Source organism: Zootoca vivipara, chromosome 17 (assembly GCF_963506605.1).
Source record: "Zootoca vivipara chromosome 17, rZooViv1.1, whole genome shotgun sequence".
In the NCBI taxonomy this organism is placed as follows: Eukaryota; Metazoa; Chordata; class Lepidosauria; order Squamata; family Lacertidae; genus Zootoca; species Zootoca vivipara.
In genome coordinates this window covers 24,911,896-24,934,220 of record NC_083292.1, presented here as the reverse complement: position 1 = coordinate 24,934,220, position 22,325 = coordinate 24,911,896, and the positions used below count along the sequence as shown (strand labels likewise).

The 22,325-nt window shown below is 45.3% G+C and overlaps 1 protein-coding gene across 9 annotated transcripts in view; it reads right to left on the bottom strand.

Annotated features, from left to right (window-relative positions):
* MEF2D (myocyte enhancer factor 2D) overlaps positions 1–22,325 on the bottom strand; it is a 154,193-nt gene that overhangs the window by 63,712 nt on the left and 68,156 nt on the right. For all 9 annotated transcript variants that reach the window (XM_035098751.2, XM_035098752.2, XM_035098755.2 and 6 more), the window contains exon 2: positions 8,873–9,176. In XM_035098751.2, coding sequence (XP_034954642.2) covers positions 8,873–8,926 — 54 coding nt within the window. In that variant the 5' untranslated portion in view covers positions 8,927–9,176. The remainder of the gene's footprint in view (positions 1–8,872; positions 9,177–22,325) is intronic.

Sequence of the window (22,325 nt, the reverse complement as noted above, 5' to 3'; positions counted from 1 at the left end):
CTATCTATGCATACGTCACATTCATATATTAGTTTGCTGCTGAACAGACTTCCCCAACCAGCAACTTCTTTCTTCACTGTTTTTTCAGTAGTGGTGAAGTTAGGGGCTGATCGATATGCAGAAGCAATGGCTGGGGCTGATGAGAGCTGTCTTGACTAGGGCTGATGGGATCTGTGGTTCAAAAGGGCTGTGCTAGCTGGTGATTGGAGTCCAAAACAGCCTGTCAAAACACCTGGAAGCCACCAGGTTGGCCAAGGCTGCACTAACCTCACATCTGCAGCAACACAGCCAACTCTTAACGGGTGGGAGGGAAAGGAAGAGGGGAGGGCAAGGCAGAACAATGATAAAAGGCTTTCACTCAGTTTGGGGCTAAGATAGGATTTAGTCAGGCCTCTTCACCCTCATCTGGCGGCATTAACCTTTTAAGACGAAGAGGGTAATCAAATCTCCTTCTCCAGGGTGTAAGCCGTGTGCACCAAGGACTGTGGAAGGAATTACTGGACCGTCCAGGCTGGCATAACTGAAGGAGGATTTCTGTCTCCCTCCCAGCGCATCAAGGTACCAGCCGCTTCTCCAGCCGGTCGGCCAGGCCCTGAGGACCAGTGGACTGATCTGCAATGGCAAATCCCCTCTGCAAATCCCTGTAATGTCATTAGGGGCTATTACAGGCTCGGCATCCTTGCCTTTGGCTTCTGCCAACTCTCCCAGCCCAGTGAAAAACCACCCGCTCATGTCCCGTGCAGGAGGGGCAAATCCAGTGCTGGAATAGGACATCATCTATGACCCCTCTTGACCAGGGACAGCCCTGAATTTCTGGGATCTCTTGCAGATAAGCACCACTGTCTTATATCTTGATTTGTGGAAATGATGTGGATGCTTTTAGAAAACACAGACTCCGGAAGCCTCTGTCCTTCTGCCTTAACTTGTCCCCCTGCCATCCCCAAGTCTCTAGAACAGGCATCCCCAAACGGCGGCCCTCCAGATGTTTTGGCCTACAACTCCCATGATCCCTCGCTAACAGGACCAGTGGTCAGGGAAGATGGGAATTGTAGTCCAAAACATCTGGAGGGCCGAAGTTTGGGGATGCCTGCTCTAGAAGTTAAATCTCTTGACAGATGTGCAGATACCCCAGGCCCAGGGTAACCCACATATAGGAGATCTAAGGCACAGGGTTGGATCCAATAAAGTTAAACTCAGAGTAGAACTAAGTTAGCCCTGTCCATTATTTTCATGGTTCATTTTGTGCCACTGGTAAGGTACACTAGAAAAAAATCTGCATGCTTTCAGTACACTTTGTGGAGTTTGTGCTGGTTCTGCACCATTGTCCTACATCTGTGCAAAATGGGCTACGGCGGAATAAAGGAGTACATTGAAGGCACATAAATATACCTGCCCAACCTCAGATTCTGATGGTTTGTGTGAGTGAAAACACACTGCAAGGTGGCTGTTATGAGGTTTTCCAGAAACCTTTAGAATGCTTTCAGTACTCACTGAGAACCAGCCACATGCAACGTCTCCCATGGGAGCATTTCTGGCTCTAAAGACACTGCAGTAAAAGCAGGCCACCAGGTATGCGAGTCCAGCACCTTGCGGAAATTAAGCAGGCCTGGCCAGTGCCTGAATGGGTGACTGCTTGGGGATCACATGCACACCACTTTGGGTTCTGTGACTGAAGAACAGCTGCAGACAAATGTAACAAAATAAATAATAAGCCAGGCCCTTTAACCTGCTAACCTGAAGAAGCCTCTCTAACACATTTTCATTCAACAGCTCTCTCCCGCAAAGCTTAGCTGCACAAACAGCAGCTCAATGGAAAGAGATGAGAAACAGGCAATCGATTTGGCCCTGCACTCTGACACAGGATGCTTCCCCTCCTTTCTGACGGGATTGTGGAACCTGGACTCAATCAAAGCCCCCAAAGAACTGGAAAGTATTTTCCATTCACTTTTACTGCTTCAAATAACCATGGAAAGACATACATCCAGCTTGTCCTTGGCACCTAGCGCTGGCCTTCCCTCTGTTGCAAAGCATGACCACTCCAATAAAAAGTTCCAGCAGCTTTCTTAATAATTGCTAATAGGAAGTTTCCTGCTAGCCTTACAAGAACCAAACCAAACAAAATGCTTTGAACAACTGGGATGCTTTCATAATTTCTTCTCCTCCTCAACCACCCCTTCCTCCACCATTTTTTTGTTTTGTTTTTAAATACGCTTTTATTAAAATATTTTCTTGGGTAACAACAGTACATACAGAGTCTCTGTTTTCAAGCCATAGTATCCTTCAAACAAGTCAGTCATATTCAGAGTGACACGTTACTGTTACAGGCAAAATGGCTCCCCCAAACTTTTAAGAAGTAAAACTCAAAAGACCCATTGCTCCAAAGGGAACAGGAAAACCACTCCAACCGAATTTGCCTGCCATCGTTTGTTATGGGCAGCATAAAGTTCTGTTTGGAATTAAGGGCACTGAAATGGGTGTGTAAAAAAACCAAAACTCCCCACCAAGAAGACAGCTAGAATATGATGCAGGACTAAGGCAGGGGATCTAGAAGCCTGCAGTTCCATTCTTGCCCCTGCCAGGAACTCACTACGGAAGCCCCCTCTTCCCCTTAACCTCATACTCATGGCAGACAGGAATAATAGAATCACAGAATCTTAGAGTTGGAAGGAACTCCAAGGGTCATCTAGTCCAACCCCCTGCAATGCAGGAATCTCAGCTAAAGCATTCGTGACAGATGGCCCTCCAACCTCTGTTTAAAAACTTCCAAGGAAGGAGAGTCCACCACCTCTCAGGGGAGTCTGTTCCATGGTTGAACAGCTCTTACTGTCAGAAAGTTTTCCCAAATGTTTAGTCGGAATCTCCTTTCTTGCAACTTGAAGCCATTGGTTCGAGTTCTACCCCCCCAGAGCAGGAGAAAGCAAGCATGTTTCCTCCTCCATGTGACAGCCCTTAAGATATTTGAAGATGGCTATCATATCTCCTCTCAGTCTCCTCTTTTCCAAGCTAAACATACCCAGCTCCTTCAAGCGCTCCTCGTAAGGCTTGGTTTCCAGATCCCTGATCTGGACCTCTGCACACATTCCAGTTTGTCGGCATCCTTCTTAAATTGTGGTGCCCAGAATTGGACACAGTATTCAAAGTGTGGTCTGACTAAGGCAGAATACAGTGGTACTATTAGTTCCCTTGATCTGGACACTATACTTCTGTTGATGCAGCCTAGAATAGCATTAGCTTTTTTTTTTGCTGCTGCATCACATATTTACTCATGTTAAGCTTGCGGTCCACCAAGACCTCTAGATCCTTTTCACATGTACTGCTAGTAAGCCAGGTGTCCCCCATCTTATATTTGTGTATCTGTTTCTTATATTTGTGTATAAGTGCAGAACCTTACATTTGTCCCTAACACCATTGCCCTACCGCACAGCGTAGTTGTACTCAGAACTAGATCATGCAAAATTCCTTGAACACTCTCAAGTGCTGCATGAATGCCACATGGGATCGTTATTACGGTTGCCATTCAACTGAAACAAATCTTAACGGAAGAATCACGTGAGTTTTAATTAATTTATTCAATAATAAATTTGCAAATGAACAAAATGCTTCCTTGCTGCAAATGAAGAAAGCTCCATTTTATTTTTTATTTTTTAAAAAGCTTTACTTTTGATAGTACATGCACTTGTGGCAGCAGGCAAGACAGTTTCCCTCCTGTATGTGAGAGAAGGGGGCAACAGAGGGCAAGGAGACAATGCCTCGTTCAAGATGGGCGCCCATCATGGGTTTGCCAGTCCTTTCATTAAAAGTAATAAACAATTTAATTTGGAAAATGTCTCTCTGATTAGTTTGGTAGCACCTTATTTAAATTTTAAAAAATCACGCTATGTTGATTTATCAAGTAACACCCCTAATTATCAGCAAAAAGACAGACACCAGCACAGGAGGCAAGGTTTCCACCCAGGAGATTTATTCTGCTCCTTCCCTTGATTCTTCAGTAGGCTTGCTCAGCTCTGAGTTTTGGTTAAACTAGGAGAATTTCTGTAATGAAAATCTGGAATTGAAAGAGTGCCAAGTTTGCTGCAGAGTTTCCAATTCCTTCAGCTCAGTTCCTTCTTCCATTCTGCAGTTAGTGCAGAATGCAGCCACAAGAATTTATTTTATTATGTGACACATATTCTATGGAATCTACTGTTGGTGCCTATATGTTACCAGGCCCACATCAAAGTGCTAACATTAATTATAAAGCCCTCAATAACTTGTGACCTTGATATTTGTCAGAGCACCTCTTTCCACATCAGCCAGGTTGGGCCTAAAAATCAAGAGGTGGGGGCTGCTTCCAGCCCAAGTAGCTGATGCTGCCCATCATGGGGAACCTGGAGCAGGGCCTTCTCTGTGGTAGTGCCCCATGAGTGGAATTTTCTCCCCTTACAGGTGTGAATGGCTACAACACTAAAAGGTTTCTGATGCATTGTGAAGAACCCTTGGAAACTGTGTTCCAAAGCTGTTAGAAACCATGTGTAACTTAACGTCAGCCTTTAATTGACTTTGCATTTTCATATACTGTAGAATGTCGCTGTCATTGTTGTTGTTGTTTAGTCGTTTAGTCGTGTCCGACTCTTCGTGACCCCATGGACCATAGCACGCCAGGCACTCCTGTCTTGCACTGCCTCCCGCAGTTTGGTCAAACTCATGTTCGTAGCTTCGAGAACACTGTCCAACCATCTCGTCCTCTGTCGTCCCCTTCTCCTAGTGCCCCCAATCTTTCCCAACATCAGGGTCTTTTCCAAGGATTCTTCTCTTCTCATGAGGCGGCCAAAGTATTGGAGCCTCAACTTCACGATCTGTACTTCCAGTGAGCACTCAGGGCTGATTTCCTGTAGAATGGATAGGTTTGGTCTTCTTGCAGTCCATGGGACTCTCAAGAGTCTCCTCCAGCACCATAATTCAAAAGCATCACTTCTTCGGCGATCAGCCTTCTTTATGGTCCAGCTCTCACTTCCATACATCACTACTGGGAAAACCATAGCTTTAACTATACGGACCTTTGTAGGCAAGGTGTCGCTGTCATAGAGGTCCTTTAATTGTATTTCATTTCTGTCACACAGAGCTACACAGAGGGATCAATTGCTAAAACACTCTGGGAATTATAGCTCGGTGAGGGGAACAGGGGCCTTCTAACAGCTCTCAGCACCGCTAAGAAACTACAGCTCCCAGAATAGTTTGAGGGAACCCATGAGTGTTTGAAGCGAAATCATAGAGCTTTAAATGTTTGATGTGAATGAGGCCTAAGTGGTTCCTAACCTTGCACAAGTGCCTTGTGGGGTGGGAGTTGAAACTGCAAGGAAGAGGCCTCAAACAATTCATCAACACCCTCCCAAAGCAGCTCGAGAGAAGTCCTTAACACTAGAGTTTGCCTTTGTACATGTGAATGTAGCCTTATCGCTAACCACTCTCTCCTGCCCTTGGGCTTTGTCAACAGTGGAGTCGAGGGGAAGGAGGGCTGGTGTTTTAATTTCTTGAAATGGGATTCACAGCTAGCTCTCAGGTGTTTATTGAAACAACCTCAGTGTGCATCAAGGGGCCGTTGCCAAGAGAACAGACCTGCTGGGGAGCTGGAAATCGAACTAGGCCATCTGTCACGATGGGTTAATTTTAAGACCTCACAACCTTGAGGGTGGTTCCCTGAAGGGTAGGAAAGTATTTGCCGCAGCAAATTTGCTGCTTTCCAGAACAATCCCTCTGCTAGCAATGGAACAGCAGGTACCTCGTTCTATGTTGTTGTTGTTGTTGTTGTTGTTGTTGTTGTTAACAATCCTTTACCCCACTTCAACAAGCATAGTGCAGGACACTGGTGAGGCAGGGTGCGGAGTTTTGGTGCTAAGAAGAAATTGGTTTTTTAAAAAAAGCCTTCAGGATTTCCAGGTCACCTCTGAAAACCCCAAATCTGCTTGCTTAGGTGTAGTCGATTTTATCCTTGCTTTTAAGTATGCAAGTTACAAGTCCTCATGGTGCAGAGTTAACAAACAAGGGAGTTGATGGAGGCCAAGCCACCCTGGCCAGTGGGAAGCAGATTAGAAATTGCCTAAATGTCATGTTCATAAAGACACAGTGTTTTATTGTACCTCCTGGTGTATAGCCTGCTCCACCCCAAGGACAGAGGGTGAGCTAAGAAGCACAAAAACCCAATTAGGGCAATTGTATTGGCACTCAAAAGCCACCTTGAATAAATATATAATCAACTGAGCTCTGATTCTGGAAGGTGGGGCTTAGGAGGACCTCCAAGGTAAGGAAATTGTAGGGTTTAAGTAGCCAAGGACTCCACCCTAGGCACGCGCGCAGGGGGTGGGGGCACATTAACACCATATATTTAAAACGCTATGTTGCCAGTTTAAATAGTCATGGCTTCCCCCAAAGAATCCTGGGAACTGCAATTTGTTAAGGGCTACAATTCATAGAGTCTTTTAACAATCAATCCCTCTTCCTAAAGAACTTTGGGGATTTTAGCTCTGTGAGGAGAAGGGGGCCCATCTAGTCCAGCATCTTGTTCTCACTGGGGCCAACCAGATGCTCCACTGGGAAGCCAGCAAGCAGGACATGAACAACTACGGTACTCTCCCCACTCATGTATCCTAGCAACGGGTGTTGAGAGGCACGCCATGTCATTACAGGAGCAGCCTGCATTGTCTTTACAGTGCCTGTTGTAGGCCTTTCTTTCCCCACTTTTTCCAGCAAGCCTTTTAAATGAAGGTTGTTTTTATCCCAGTCTGTATCTGCATTGGACTTGAAATGGTTTCCGTTACCAATGTTTTTATGCATTAGATATTTTACCCAGTCTTCAGCAGAAGGCCCCAAGGCAACAACAACAATTACTACTACTACTACTACTACTACTACTACTACTACTACTATTCTTATTATTATTAACAGCATTTTTAACCTACCCTTTCCTCTAAAGAGCACAAAGTAGCTCCCACTTATTTAATCCCCACAACAAGCCTGTGAGGAAGGTTAGGCTGAGAGGCATTGACTGGCCCAAGGTCACCCCCCCCCCCCGTGTGTGTCATGGCCAACAAGTGGGGATTCAAACCCTGGTCCCTGCCAGGTACTACCGGTAGTCCGACACTCTTACCACTGCACCACACTACACAAGCAGGACATTAAAATCAGTTAAAACAATTTACCATCAGAAGAATGGGGGAGGGGGTCTAAAACACTATGACATGTTTTAAGGGAAGTAATTTATAAATGAAACAAATAGATAAACAACACTAGCCACCAAGGCTAGTGGCCACCGATGGCTTTATCCTCCATGAATCTGTCCAACCCCCTTTAAAGCCATCTTAGTTGCTGGCTGCCACTGCAACTTGTGGTAGCCATATTGCTGGCTAATGGGTTCATTCCTAATATTTTAGAAGTGCAGGTTATGAAGAAGCGGCTGAAAGAGCCTGGATGGTTTATTTCAGCGCTTGACATAGATGGTATAGAAAGCAAAACCCCTCAAGCCAAGCATTCCTACCACCACAAACCTTTGATTCTGGGCCATGACTCTGAGATGTCTGTCCTTTCCCAGTGACCTTGACAATGAAAAATGAAGCTTTGAGGCTTCAAGCTAGACCTGGCAACGTACTGATGAGTGTTTTTCGGGGGAGATAGTGGCCACATTGGCAATACACTATGATACCACTTTATACCGTCATGGCTTCCCCCCAAGAAACCTGGGAGCTGTAGTTTGTTAAGGGTGCTGAGAGTTGCTAGGAGACACCTTTCCCCCTCACGGAGCCACAATTCCTAGAATTCCCTGTGAAGAGGGATTGATTGTTAAACCACTCTGGGAATTGAAGCTCTGGGAGGGGAACAGGGGGGTCTTCTAACAACTCCCAACGCCCTTAGCAAACTACAACTCCCAGTGTTCTTTGGGGGAAGCCATGATGGTTTAAAGTGGAATCAGGGTGCTGAAAACGTGTAGTGTGAATGCGACCTCAGTGATTTCTGGCAGGAAGTTCCATCCCAGAACGCACAAGGCCCCTGATTTGAGGCCACCCCACATCTTTCCAAAGACAATTTTGTGGCATATTGAAATCTGTGGAAAAAAGGCGAAAGATTTATACCAGCCATCCCCAAACTGCGGCTCTCCAGATGTTTTGGCCTACAACTCCCATGATCCCTAGCTAAGAGGACCAGTGGTCAGGGATGATGGGAATTGTAGTCCAAAACATCTGGAGGGCCGAGGTTTGGGGATGCCTGATTTATACGATCTGAGGAGAAGCCAGAATCTATGGAAATCTATGGAAAACATCAACTTGCTTTGCTGTGGGGGACAACAAACTGTGGTGTGAACTGCTCCCCAGATGGGCACATAAATGTCCACCCTTTCCTCCCTGGCTTATAAGACCACACTCTCTAGTTCCTATGCTTCATCCACCATTACAGCTGCTCAGATCCAGAGCATCTGCTTGGTATGAGGCCCCAGGTTCCATCCCAATGGTGCCTTCAAGGAGGCTTGAGAAAGACCCTGCCTCCAGCCTGGAAGACCCTGAAGAGCTGCTCCCAATCAGTGTAGACAATACTGAGCTAGATGGGCCAACAGTCCAACTCAACATAAGGCACCTTCCTCTGTTCCACCCCAGGCTCTGGAAAGAGACTTGGAAACCCAGCCTGGATCCCAAGCAGCTCCAAACCACTTACCGTAATTGATGCACCACTCACAAGAGTCTGTGCTACTGAAAAGCACAGGTTCAATTTCAGAGTCAATTTCAAAGCAAGGGAAAAGTGACATCCCCTTTGGGACTCTGCAGAAATTGCAAATTCTCTCCACCACCCATACCTAAATAGAGAAAAATTATGATGTACAATTTCTATCCATTTAATGCAAACTGACCTGCCGGTTCCTCTCGTCCGTAATCCTCTGGATCTGGATCTTTTTTCTCCCCATCTTCTCCTGAGATCCTCACGGTGTAATTTTTTAATTTCCAAAAATTAAAAAAAAAAAGGAAAACACCTTGTTTTTCAAAGTGCTGTCATCCAAAAAATCGTTTTAAAAAAACAAAAAAAGTAGAAAATCACAAAATAAAAAATCTAAGCACAAAAAAAGGTTTGTTGCCGCTTTTTAGTTCATGGTATTCCACTCGTCTGTGCAAATCCAGATGCGTTGGGAATTTGTGATGAGGTTTAATAAAAGAAGCCTACCAAAAAAAGAGGGGGAGAAAAAGAATTAACACTATTGCTTTTTTCTCTTGTTATGTGGTACATTCAGAAGTATATTGGGGTCAGCAGCAGCTTGCAGGACAGATTTACATTGAGAAAATGGGGTGGGGTGATTAATCTGCTTACATCACAGACACACTTCAGGGTTCAGTGGACCCTGATTTTAAATGAAAGGTAGGGGTTCAAAGAAGAAGAATTTGGATTTGATATCCTGCTTTATCACTACCCGAAGGAGTCTCAAAGCTGCTAACATTCTCATTTCCCCTCCTCCCCCACAACAAACACTCTGTGAGGTGAGTGGGGCTGAGAGACTTCAGAGAAGTGTGACTAGCCCAAGGTCACCCAGCAGCTGCATGTGGAGGAGCGGAGACATGAACCCAGTTCCCCAGATTATGAGTCTACTGCTCTTTACCACCACACCACATTGGCTCAAAGGTCTGCATGTGCCAGACAGAAGAGTGTATCAGAACCCTGCAACCTGAGATGCTGCCTTTCTACCTACAGGGGTAAGTGTTAACACATCTGGATGTGCTTTATGAGGAATGTTGGAACAGCTGCTTGGAAGTCAGGTGGTCTTCTCTAGAAATGAGATTAGTACCTTCATAAAGCCCCATATACCTTGTGTTCCCATGACATTACCAGTAGTATTTTAAAGAATAATATATTATGGCATAATTTAGCTGCAACAGACAAGGTCAGCAACGCTTCAGGAACCTGTAGAATTTGAAAGCCACTTCAACCCCCATTTGACCATGACAGTAGTATGGTAGTTCAAAAAATTATATTTCACATTCATAAAAATGTACAACAATGCGTAAAAATGAGAAACTATTAAAATGTATATAAAAATGGCAAAACAGCACCATTTAAGGCAGCAAAATGGCACCAATCTGTTCTGCCCTAAAAGCAACTGAACTCAGAAGAACCCAACAGCTCAGTTCTGGAACACATTTTTCTGGAGCCCTCCCCCTTCCCCACCCCCAGGGAACACCTTACGGAAAAGTTTCCACACAACACTTTGTCTTAGAACAAGTCCCGAAAGTGTCAAGGCCATAAACAGGAAGCACTCATTGTACACCTGGAAGACCCAGGGACAAAAGAGACATAACAAACAAATGAATCATTTTCCCCTTTTGCAACTTTGAGAAAAGCAGCTCTTTTAAAGAAAAATAAAGAAGGGGGGAAGCATCAGTGCCTGACTCTACATTCATAGCATACATTTAAAGCCTTATGATACTACTTTAAACAGCCATTGCTTCCCCCAAAGAATTCTGGGAGCTGTAGTTTGCTAAAGGCGTTGAGAGTTGTTAGGAGACCCCTCCCAGAGCTTCAACTCACAATAAAATCTTCCCAATAAAATCTGGGGATTGTAGCTCTGGGAGAGAGTGTCTCCTGACTCAGCCCCCTTAATTATGGCTCCCAAAAAACCTTGGGGGGGAGCCATGGTTGTTTAAAGTAGTAGAATGCTGCTTTAAATGTATGCTGTGAATGTGGGCTCAATGTGGTATGGTGGTTATTACAATGGAGATCAGAGTTCAAATCCTACTTGGCCCTAAAACCCACTGGTTAAGCATGGACCCCCCCCCAAGCCTAAACTACTTCAAAGGATTTCCAGGGGGCATCTAGTGTTTACATGTCACTTTGCATGAAAACTAGCAAAGACTCTTATGGCACCTTAAAGACTACAGCCAACTTCATCAGGTGTAGGAAGTATTATCCTGGATTCAGGTATATGTCTACATCGTTGGTAGACAGGGTTGTAAGCCAGAGGGAAACAAGTTTTTAAAATGTAAGAACTTAAGAATATTTTGGATCGGCCAAGGGCCCATCTAGTCCAGCATCCTGTTCTCACAGTGGCCACTCTAGATGCATGTGGAGAACCCACAAGCAGGACCCAAGTCAAGAGATCTTTCCTCTCCTGCGGCTTCCAGCAACTGATATTCAGAAGCGTTGCTGCCTCTGGCCACGGAGGCAGAGCAGAGCCATCATGGTTTGTAGCCTTTGATAGCCTTGCCCCCCATGAATTTGTCCAGTCCTCTTTTAAAGCCATACAAGTTGGTGGCCATCACTGCCTCTCGTGGGAGTGAGTTCTATAGTTTAACACTGTGCTTTGTGAAGAAGTGCTTTCTTTTATGAAAAGCATGCCGAAGAGTTCCGATGCTATCACTTGTGGATCGAACTGGGACAAAGGATTTTTAGCGTACTGTATGTGTTAACTAGCTTACTGATGCCAGGACAGTGTGTGTCATTAAAAACTGCTGGGTGATTTACCACTGCGAAGAAGTAGTACATAATTATCTCTGTAAACTTATCTGCTTTTCATTTCCCTCTAACAACTCATACCCCATAACAACTCAATCAATGTGTTGTGGGTCGGGTAGGGAAGAGAAGTTGACCAGGGAGTTCAAAGCCTATAATTTCTACGCTGCAGCTGTGAGCCTTCCTTATATTTGCTGGCAAGAAACCACTAGGTCACTGGGACCTTTGCACTGCGATGAAACAATTCTGCAACTTCCCAGGATTGATGGCTCAACACAACACAAATGGGCAGCTTTTTGGAAGGTGGGAAGGAACATGTGCAAGTGTGTAAACTGGAGCAGGAAAATGGTGCCCTCTAAAACACCCACTACTAGCAAGAATGAATTTTTGATGGGAAGAAATCACTTATTTACTTACTGTTATTAACCACCACCACCACCAGACTATTGCAAGTCTACATACATTTTAAAGCAAAGTCAGAAAACAGAAAACATGGGTTTTTTGCTTCTCCCCCCACAATCCTATGCTGATTTTCCACTTCCTGACCCTGCTTCCTTCCCTGGCCCAGCCGTCTTCTGAAATTTCACCAGCATGGTGTGGCTGCCCACACCTTGGCGCCTGCCTTTGCTGTCTTGAGGACTAGAAGCTTTTAATTGTTTGTTTGCTTTTTTAAGCACCTTTGTGGCATTGATGATGCCAAGCATTGGCACAGCAATCCAAAGGAGAAAGGCTGGATGAAGATGTGGCTTTTAGAAGCCCAAACAGCTCAGGAGCATCATTACGGTAATCCATGCCCTCCTAGTTGCTGGAAACTAGATCCTGAGGCCACCCAGTGAAATATGGACAATTCTCACACTGTGGGTATGTAAACAGTAAAGTCCCCTAAAGATCAGTATTGGGACTGGTGGTGCCTTTCAGTCGCCCTAAAACAACCTGGAGAGAAGGATGAACAATGAGACAGCCAAATTTACAGATGACTGGGGAGGCGGAGGATTGGACTCTGAGATCTGGATTTCCTATCTGTGGTTTCAAGTTGCTTCAAACTGCTTTTAACATTGTGCTTCAATTGTTGCAACCTAGCCTAAGGGTGAAGGGCAGGTAAATAACAACATCATCAACAACAACCAATTGCTTAATGCTATCTGGAGCCACACATGGCTTTACCTGAGGGGAGGCAGGGCTTTCTCCAGCAATTAGTCTCTGGTACCCCTGCCAGGGGAGAATGCCTCTCCTCACCTCAGCTAGCAAACTCTCTCTCTCTCTCTCTCTCTCTCTCTCTCTCTCTCTCTCTCTCTCTCTCTCTCTTTCTTTCTTTCTTTCTTTCTTTCTCTCTCTCTCTCTCTCTCTCTCTCTTTCTCTCTTTCTCTCTCTCTCTCCCTAAATTGCTGAAAGACGTAAGAGGCAAAACAGAGAAATAAAGATGTAGGCAGCTGGGATGCATGGATATAGATAGAGAGGTCACCATGGTAACCATTACCATGGAGCAATTCTTCTCTCTCATATACAGTGGTACCTCAGGTTAAGTACTTAATTGGTTCTGTTAGTCCGTACTTAACCTGAAGCGTACTTAACCTGAAGCGAACTTTCCCATTGAAAGTAATGGAAAGTGGATTAATACGTTCCAGACGGGTCCGTGGAGTACTTAACTTGAAAGTACTCAACCTGAAGCGTACTTAACCTGAGGTATGACTGTATACAGTGGTACCTTGAGTTACAAACGCCTCAGGTTACAAACGCTTCAGGTTACAAACTCCACTAACCTGGAAGAGTTACCTCAAGTTGAGAACTTTGCCCCAGGATAAGAATGGAAATCGTGTGCCGCTGGCGCAGTGGCAGCAAGAGGCCCCATTAGCAAAAGCACGCCTCTAGTTAAGAACAGTTTCAGGTTAAGAACGGACCTCCGGAACGAATTAAGCTTGTAACTAGAGGTACTTTTCTCAGCCTCCTGCATTCCCTTACCTCTCTGCACACTACATAGAACAAGTGGTTAGAGCACCAGATTAGGACCTGGGAGAGACCAGGGTTCAAATCCCCACTCAGCCATGACACTCGCCATGGGCCAGTCATTGCCTTTCAGCCTAACCTCCCTCACAGGGTTGTTGTGGGGATTAAATGAGGAAGGGGACAACCATGCATGCCATCTTGGAACTGCTTCGTAGAATAGGTAGGTTATAAATGCAATAAATAATAGTACTGGTAATAACACAGAGATTTGGCAGCACCAAGTTTTTGAGGGGGTGGGGGTGGGGACTCATTCAAATCACAAGCTAAAAGCCACTTCATTACAAGACTTTCAATGAGGCAGAAGATATGACCACCAAGTAACTGAACAATGCAAGCAGAAAACTGTGTAAGATGCACAAATCTTTCTCATTGCCCTTCATAAACTATTTTGCCCGTTAGACCAAACAAGTCCACCAAATTAATGCAAGAATCAGGGAATCCACAAAATACAGCAACCTCAAAATTTACTGCAGTGTAGATGTGGCCTAGTGGACAGAATGATGGACTAGGACTGTGGAGACCCATGTTCAGCCATGACCTTAGGTTGAAGGGCGGGTAATTAAGTAAATAATGAAGATCACTGGGTGTCTTTATGCCAGTCACTGCCTAACCTACCTCACAGGGTTGTCTGGAGGATTAAGGGGGTGGAGGGTAGAACCTGGTATGCCACCTTGAGATCACTGGAGAGAAAGCTTACGAAGCATGCCATTAATAAATACACCACACAGAATGTAGCACCCCTCTGCAAAATTTTAAAGCACGCAGCAATGTGTGTTAGCAACAAATGTTAGCAATGGCCATATTGCTCTGTCATGAACAGGTCAGTGAGTCTTCACCACCTCAACTCATTCTTTGAAGGAACTGGAGCAAGCAGTCAAGCGCAAAACTGCAACCCTGTCTTTCAGGCTCAGATTCTGGAAGGGCAGGAACTTGCTACTATTTTGATTTTGGGTTGGGAGGGAGTCCAAAAAGAGGCCACTGGGGCAGCCAGGGTGGTGCAGAGATTAGTTAGACTAGGACAGTGATGGCGAACCTATGGCACGCGTGTCAGACATGACATGCAGAGCCCTCACTGGCCCATTCGCGCTGTTGTTGTTGTTTTCCCCCCATTTGTTCTCCCACTCCTCCTCATGCTACAGCTTGTCTCCGCTGTTAAAACTGTTTTTTGTTGTTGTTGCTGCTGGTAGCCAGAAATTGGTTTTTTAACCCTTTCTGTGTTGTTTTTCTGGCGCTTTGGCAGACGATGATTGGGTGTAACAGCGTTTGTTTTTTAACCTGTTCTGTGCTGGCGTTTTTGGCACTTTGGCAGACTATGTCGGTGCTGCATGTTAGTTCCAGCGAAGGTATTATTCGTCATTTATTTCTGTTCTCTTTCCCCCCAAAAAAGCACAGCAGCTTTGCCCCCCCCCAAAAAAAACCTCCAAAACTTTGGTCAGCGGCTCCCCCCAAAAAGCTCAACAACTCTGAGCACTTTGTTTTTTTTATAATCTATTTTTATTAATTTTCCAATTAAAAACAATTATATCACATTCATTATTTCAAATTATACAAATACATATCAATCAAACCGAATGTTATGCCAAATCATCTAAAATTTTTCGGGGTTCCCATGCTTCAAGAAATTGGGGATTCCTCGCAACTGCCCACTGCCGTCTTTTTCTAAAGTCCAAATCATCACTCAAAGTCTATAATAGTCCCGATCTTTCCCTTACAGTCACAAAGATGTTTTCCTCTTTCATCCGATTTTTCCCCAGCTGCTGAGATAAGTATCAAACGAGATTTCACATATGTTCTTTCTCCTGTGTGAGTTAATCAGTCCGGCCTCCCCATAAATCTTCTTGGTCTGGAGCGTCCCTGTTGCGTCGGTCTTTCAACACGGAGCAGCGCCATCTTAGAAAACTCAAATCACTTTCGTTTTCTTCCCATAACTATGTAGATTAACGATCTTTATAAAATTTACAGCTTTTCCAGGCAGAAGATCCAGCCGTCACATTATGCATAGACTCTTGATAAATTAGTGGCTCTCCTTGCCCTATAGCTGAACTTAGCTTCAGGTCGCTGTTCAAATTCAAAGTGCGTTACACCCCATAAATCCTCCGAACGCTTTCCAGGCACTCCTTCTATCCAGTTAGAGGGGGGCTTCTCTCGTCAGCAATTTTACATCTTCAAAAAATATACTCAGTATCAACAGTTTATAAAGTTCAACTCACACAGATATCTTTTATTTCTCGTTCGTTCCAAACAAGCCAGGACATCACGTCCGGGAAGGTATGAAGTAACTCATAGAGTATATGCAAAAAATAAAAAAGACTCACTTCCCTTGTCGTTCCGTCCCCATCAATCCTTCTTCAAGATAAAATACAGCCTTTGACTCCTCACCCTCAGCAGCGTAAATTCCTCGGCAGTAAACAGAGCTTCTGCCCTCCTTCTGAAGCATGTCCATGAATTTAAAACCTAATTATCTTCTTTAATCATGGAGACCCCGCCATGCAGTTTGGCGTCCGGGAGTTCCGACATTCCTCATGAGTGCTTTCAGCCCAAGCCCCCCCCCCCCACTCCTTAAACAATCGGAGTGGGTTTGGGGGCATCGCGGGCCAGCGGCCCCTCTCCGTAACCCCCGGAGAGGTAGGGGGGTTGCCATTTACTCCCCTAGCAACCGCCAAATTCCTCATGAAGGTCGGAGGGATGGAAAACAGGTCAGCCATTCCTGCAGGCGGAACCGGAAGCCAACTCTGAGCACTTTGTGATAAATAAGGGGTTTTTGGTTTGGTTTGGTTAAATAATTAGTTTTGGGTTTATTAAATACAGTTATATATTACAATTATACATTTTGTTATTTAAACTATAAATATCACGAAATTATGGTTTTTCTCTCGAAGTGACACACCACCTGAGTTATGCTCGGTTTTTTGGCGAATTTTGACACACCAAGCTCAAAAGGTTGCCCATCACTGGACTAGGACCTGAAAGACAAGGGCTTAAATCCCCACTCAGCCGTAAAGCTCACTGAATCACTCGCTCTCAGCCTAACCTACCGTACCTCCCAGGGTTGTTGTGGGGATTAAATGGGGAGGGGAGAACAATGTATACCACCCTGGAACTCCTTGGAAGAAAGGGCCTTCTCGGTAGTGGCACCCACCTTGTGGTACGCCCTCCCCTCCGATGTCATGGAGATGTTTATACGACTTTTAGAAGACATCTTAAGAAGAGCCCTGTAGAGGGAAGCTTTTAATGGTTGAGATCTCATTGTGTTTTTATAGTTTGTTGGAAGCCACCCAGGGTGGCTGGGGCCACCCAGTCAGATGGGCGGGGTACAAATGTTGCTGTTGTTGGATATAAATTCAACCAAGAAAGCAGGCAGGGACTTCAGACTAGAAGTTTATACATTTAGTGGAGAAAGTGGATAGAGAAAGGTTTTTCTCCCTCTCTTGTAACATTAGAATTCACAGATGTCCAACGAAGCTGAATGTTGGAAAATTCAAGACAAAAGCAGTCTTTCACACAGCGTGTAAGTAAAACTGTGGGACTCACTTTCACAGGAGGTAGTGATGGCCACCAGCATAGACGGCTTTGAAAGGAGATTAGACAAATTCACGGAGGAGGAGGCTATCAAAGCTTATTACTCATCATGGCTGTGTACTTCCTCCAGTCTCAGCCTCCGTCTGCCTCTGAATACCCAGTTGCTGAGAAGTACAAATGGGGAGAGTGGCTGTTGCATTTGTATCCTACTTGTGAGCTTCCCAGAAGAGACACCTGGTTTGCCACTGTGAGAAGAGGATGCTGGATTAGATGGGGGCCCCTTAGGCCTGATCCACCTCTAAAGCTCTTCCTGGATTCTTGTGCTAATCTGATGAACCAGGGGTGGGGGGCCAGAACCTCTCATGGATCAAGAGCTGAACCCAAAATGGTGCTACCTGGTATTGTTATGGGTCGAACCTGAAAGAATCTGGAGTTTGCCGAATCACTCAGTTTTGGGGTAGGGAGGGAGAGGAGTTGCAGTCCAAAACATTTAGCAGGTAACACGTTTGCCAAGGCTGGTGAAATGGTTGAGATGGTTTGGTGTTTTTTTTTTGCAGGCTTCAAAAATGGAAGAACTAGCCTGGTTTCCCCCCCCGCCCCCCCAGCAACCCGCGCCTGAGCCAAGCAAGCTGCCGCCTGGTGCACGGCACCACAAACCTTCTCTGTGAAAACCATTATGCACAAAGTATGATTATCCCAGCAATTAGCAGTCAAGTCAATTACATACAAGCAGGTGCTCGTTAGCACTGTGCCTTGTAATTCATACCCGACTCCCAATAAATTGCCTCAAATTGAAGAGGGGGAGAAGAGTTTGCTTTCTGCAGTGACGGGGGGGGGCAGGTGGAAAGCGAGTGAGAATTAAATGAAGCCTGTGTGTGTGTGTGTGTGTGTGTGTGTGTGTGTGTGTGTAAAAACCCACCCTCTTTTGGAATACACTTTTGCAAAAGTAAAAAGGCTGTGAGCAACAGAAGTGCTTGGTGTGTGTGTGTGTGTGTGTGTGTGTGTGTGTGTGTGTGTGTGATTTTTTTTTTTTAATTGCAGCATTAGCGATGAGGAACCATGTGAATCCAACCCGGGAAATCTGAACTGGGAGTGGGGAGGGAGGGAGGGAGGGAGGAGAGAAAATTCCTTCACCAGCTCAGTTCCTGTCATCATCCAGACCTTGAGCCAGGAGCACAATCCAGACATGTCCCAAGGGGAACATCGACATGTTTCCACTGCCCTGTCCAGATCCTTTTGTGACCAGCCCTTGCCCAGCTGATCCCGTTTCCCTTTCTGCTTAAGAAACAGGAACGCTCAAAAGAAACAAGGGGCAAGCTTTTTGCCAGCCAGGCCCTTCCACCTGGGATAAACAGCCAGAGTCCCCTCATTCAACACCAGCAGGCGAGTTCTACCTGCAGGAAGCTCAAATGATAGGACAAATTCCACCAGGTCCCCCACCCCGAGGAATTTAAGCAAGGGAGGGGAAATAGAGAGAGAGAGGACACACACACACACATATATATGTTATATTCCTGACCCAGATTGAATCATTCCCTGGAGAATATCAGATACCAGCTGTGGCTTCACAGCCCCTGCCAAATTCTACACTATGCAGGTTGGGGTGAGCAGGAAGGGGAGAAGTGCAATCCTTAATATGTCTCTTTTAAAGGGGGGGCAAGAGGGAGGAAATTGGGCAGCTGGGGGCGGGAGGAAGAACCCTTTTGTTCCTGCCACTGCTCATTCTGCTCTGCCCTAAACGCAGTGGCTAGGGGTGGGTACAGGAAGATTTGCCCCCCCCCAAAAAAAAATATTTTCCCCAAGTGTTTCCAGGTGGGTAATACATTGAGGAGGGAGAAGACAACTGAATTGGGAGGGTGATCTGGATTTAGGGGGTGGAGTATTAATTTGCGAGACTGCATTAATTTCAGATGACTTCATCTAGACATGATTTAGGGGGGCATTAAAATAATGGGAAGGTGGTCGAAAGGCAACTGACGCAGGCTTCAGAGGTTTTGGAGTTGGGAAATTTATTGGGGGTGTGTGTAAATGAATCAAAGCACAACTGATTTGATCTGGGTGGGGGTACAAATTAATTGCAGGATGAACTGGATGAGAAGATTAGTTGCCTTCCCTTCTTTGAGATTTAAATTCTAAATGTGCCTCTATGCCTATGTGTGTGTGTGGAGAGAGATAATTTGCACACTGAAATTTTTCTGCAATGTGTGCTCCCCTCTTCTTTCCCCAGCATGTCCCCCCACCTCTCCCCCCCCCCCGCTCCCAGGTCATATTTCTCACAAGAACTTCTTCACTTTGGAAAAAAATACTATCACTTTCTTTTATCTGTCCTCACTCTGCAAAAAATCCAGGCACAATGAAAAAGAGATGCAACATCAACTCCTGCAATCAGCAGATGGCACATGCTTCTGGACTGTCTGGGTCATATGTGGAATGCACATGCAGAAGGTTCTGTGCATGCCCCAACTCAGGATCAACTCGGTGATCATGCCCTGGAACTTTCCTGCTGCAAACCTGGCAGACTGAGCTCTAGATCTACAAGTGCACCACCTATAGGGTTGCCAGACTCAATAGAGGACAGGACTTCTGCGCCTTTAATTGCCCTGCTCTCTTTTGAGTCTGGAAACCTTAAAGAGAAACCAGCAGACCCTTTGCTTGGAAATTAAAGTCCTGTCCTCTATTGAGTCTGGCAACCCTAACCACCTAGGCTGCAGTAACAGCCTTCTCGAGCACTTAGGCCCCATCCTCACTACACATTTAAAACAGTTTAATATCACAGTCATGGCTCCCCCCCCCGCCCCGAATCCTGGGTGCTGTAATTTGTGAAGGGGGCTGAGAGTTAATAGGAGAACCCCTATTTTCCTTACAGAACTACAATTCCCAGGGTTCCCTGGGAAGAGGGATTGACTGTTAATCCCCTCTGAAATTTATAGCTCTATGAGGGGAGCAGGGAGTTTCCTAATATGTAACTCTCAGGTTCTTCTTCTTCTCTGTTCAGAAATGACCCCAGGTTTCTCAGACTGCTAGCACAGTTTACCTGTGCACTCTCAAGGCACAGGCCAGCAAGTCTTTGTATCCCTTTTTTTTCAAACGGAAGAAGGTGATCACTAATCATTTACAGTACTTAGCCCTTATGGCAGGGAGGAAGGGGAGTTTAATCATGGCACATTTTACTAAAGCATATTTGGGGGAAATCAGGTACCATAGCAACAAGCTGAGAGCAGCAGCCAAGCGCCTGTCTATCCATGGAACTTCCAAGTTTTTGCAGAACACAGAACAGGCACCTGTTTCAGCATACATTCGGGCAAACTAAATTAATAATACTAATAACATGAAAATAAAGCAAAACCCATCATCATCATGGTTCTGCTCTGGTCAGACCTCACCTGGAGTACTGTGTCCAGTTCTGGGCACCACAGTTCAAGAAGGATACTGACAAGCTGGAACGTGTCCAGAAGAGGCCAACCAAAATGGTCAAAGGCCTGGAAACGATGCCTTATGAGGAACGGCTTAGGGAGCTGGGTATGTTTAGCCTGGAGAAGAGAAGGTTAAGGGGTGATATGATAGCCATGTTCAAATACAGTGGTACCTCTACTTAGGAATAACTCTACTTACGAATGTTTCTACTTACGAATGGAGCTCCGTCCGTCATCTTGGATGCGGTTTAAATAGGATTTTTTTCTACTTGCGAATTTTTAGATAGGGTTGCTTCGACTTACGAATTTTTTTCTCCCAATGCATTCCTATGGGATTCAACTTACAATTTTTTTCGACTTACAAATGTGTGTTCGGAACGCATTAAATTCATAAGTAGAGGTACCACTGTATATAAAAGGATGTCATATAGAGGAGGGAGAAAGATTGTTTTCTGCTGCTCCAGAGAAGCGGACACGGAGCAATGGATTCAAACTACAAGAAAGAAGATTCCACCTAAACATTAGGAAGAACTTCCTGACAGTAAGAGCTGTTTGGCAGTGGAATTTGCTACCAAGGAGTGTGGTGGAGTCTCCTTCTTTGGAGGTCTTTAAGCAGAGGCTTGACAGGCATATGTCAAGAATGCTTTGATGGTGTTTCCTGCTTGGCAGGGGGTTGGACTGGATAGCCCTTGTGGTCTCTTCCAACTCTATGATTCTATGATTATCCATCTTTGCTTCTACTGCCCAGGTAAAGGCATTCAGATCAGCAAGCGGAACCAAGACACTTTGGCCATGATGGTAACGCAGAGGAAGGCTTTCCCACTGCTGGCACCAGTCTTGGGATGGGGTAATGTTTCGTGGGATTTTTGGGGGGGGGTGTGTGTTGCTGTTACTGATATTAATTTTTGTATCTTTATCTTTAGATCTTCTTATGACTGACGTGGAAATTGTTCAGTTTGGTAGTGTACTTTTTAATGCGTTTTATTTATTGTTTCTGACCATTTTTGAAATGTTTGAATTATGTACAGTACATCTTCTCATGTTGCAAGCCACCTCGGACATGGTTTCAGCTACGGAAAGGCGGCGTACAAATACAATGATGATGGCAGTGGTGATGCTGCAGAATGCCCTCTCTGATGAAATGTGAGAGGCCCTATCACTGCCTCCTGTGGGAGTGAGTTCCATAGTTAACTATGCCTCTGAGTGAAGAAGTGCTGTCTTTCGTTTACCTGCCCTGAATTCCATTCCAACAAGTTCTATTCGCTTTCTCTGTGGTATGCATCATTTTATAAACTCATCTCTTACTCGCCTTTTCTCCAAACTAAGAAGTCCCAAGTTCTGCAACCTTTCCTCATCCATTCCTGCCCTTCCACTCCCTGTGGAAGGGGGAACTGCCAGCTGGCAAGAAGGCTACTGACTGCTTGCCAGAGACGGTTTTCTCACCCTGCATTAGCCCAGGAAAATGTAGAGTGGGATAGAGAGAACAGAGGTTAGGGGGGGAGGAGAAATAGAGGGTTTTTTTTATAGTCTCAGGGCAAAGGAGGACCTGGAAGCAATTATGACAAGCAATTTCCCAAGGAAGCAGGGGCCATCATCAAACGTCTTCAAAGCGATGGCCCAGGCCCAGGCAAGCAGGAAAAAAAGAGAGCAAGGAAACAGCTCAAGATGCATTATTGCATGGCTGGCCCATGCAATCCCTCTTTCCAGCTTCAACATAAAAAGGGACAAATCAACACAACACCACTCAATATATGGAAAAAACATGGTTAAGCCATAAAGGAGCTGAGAAGCTGCTGGATCAGTCCAAAACCATACCGAGTCCAGCATTTTGCTTCAAACATTTTTGCTATCTCTGGAAACTCCCTAAAATGCAACAGCACCCACTGTTGCTTGTCCCTGGCCCCCAGAAACTATTGTTCAGAGGCATCCAGC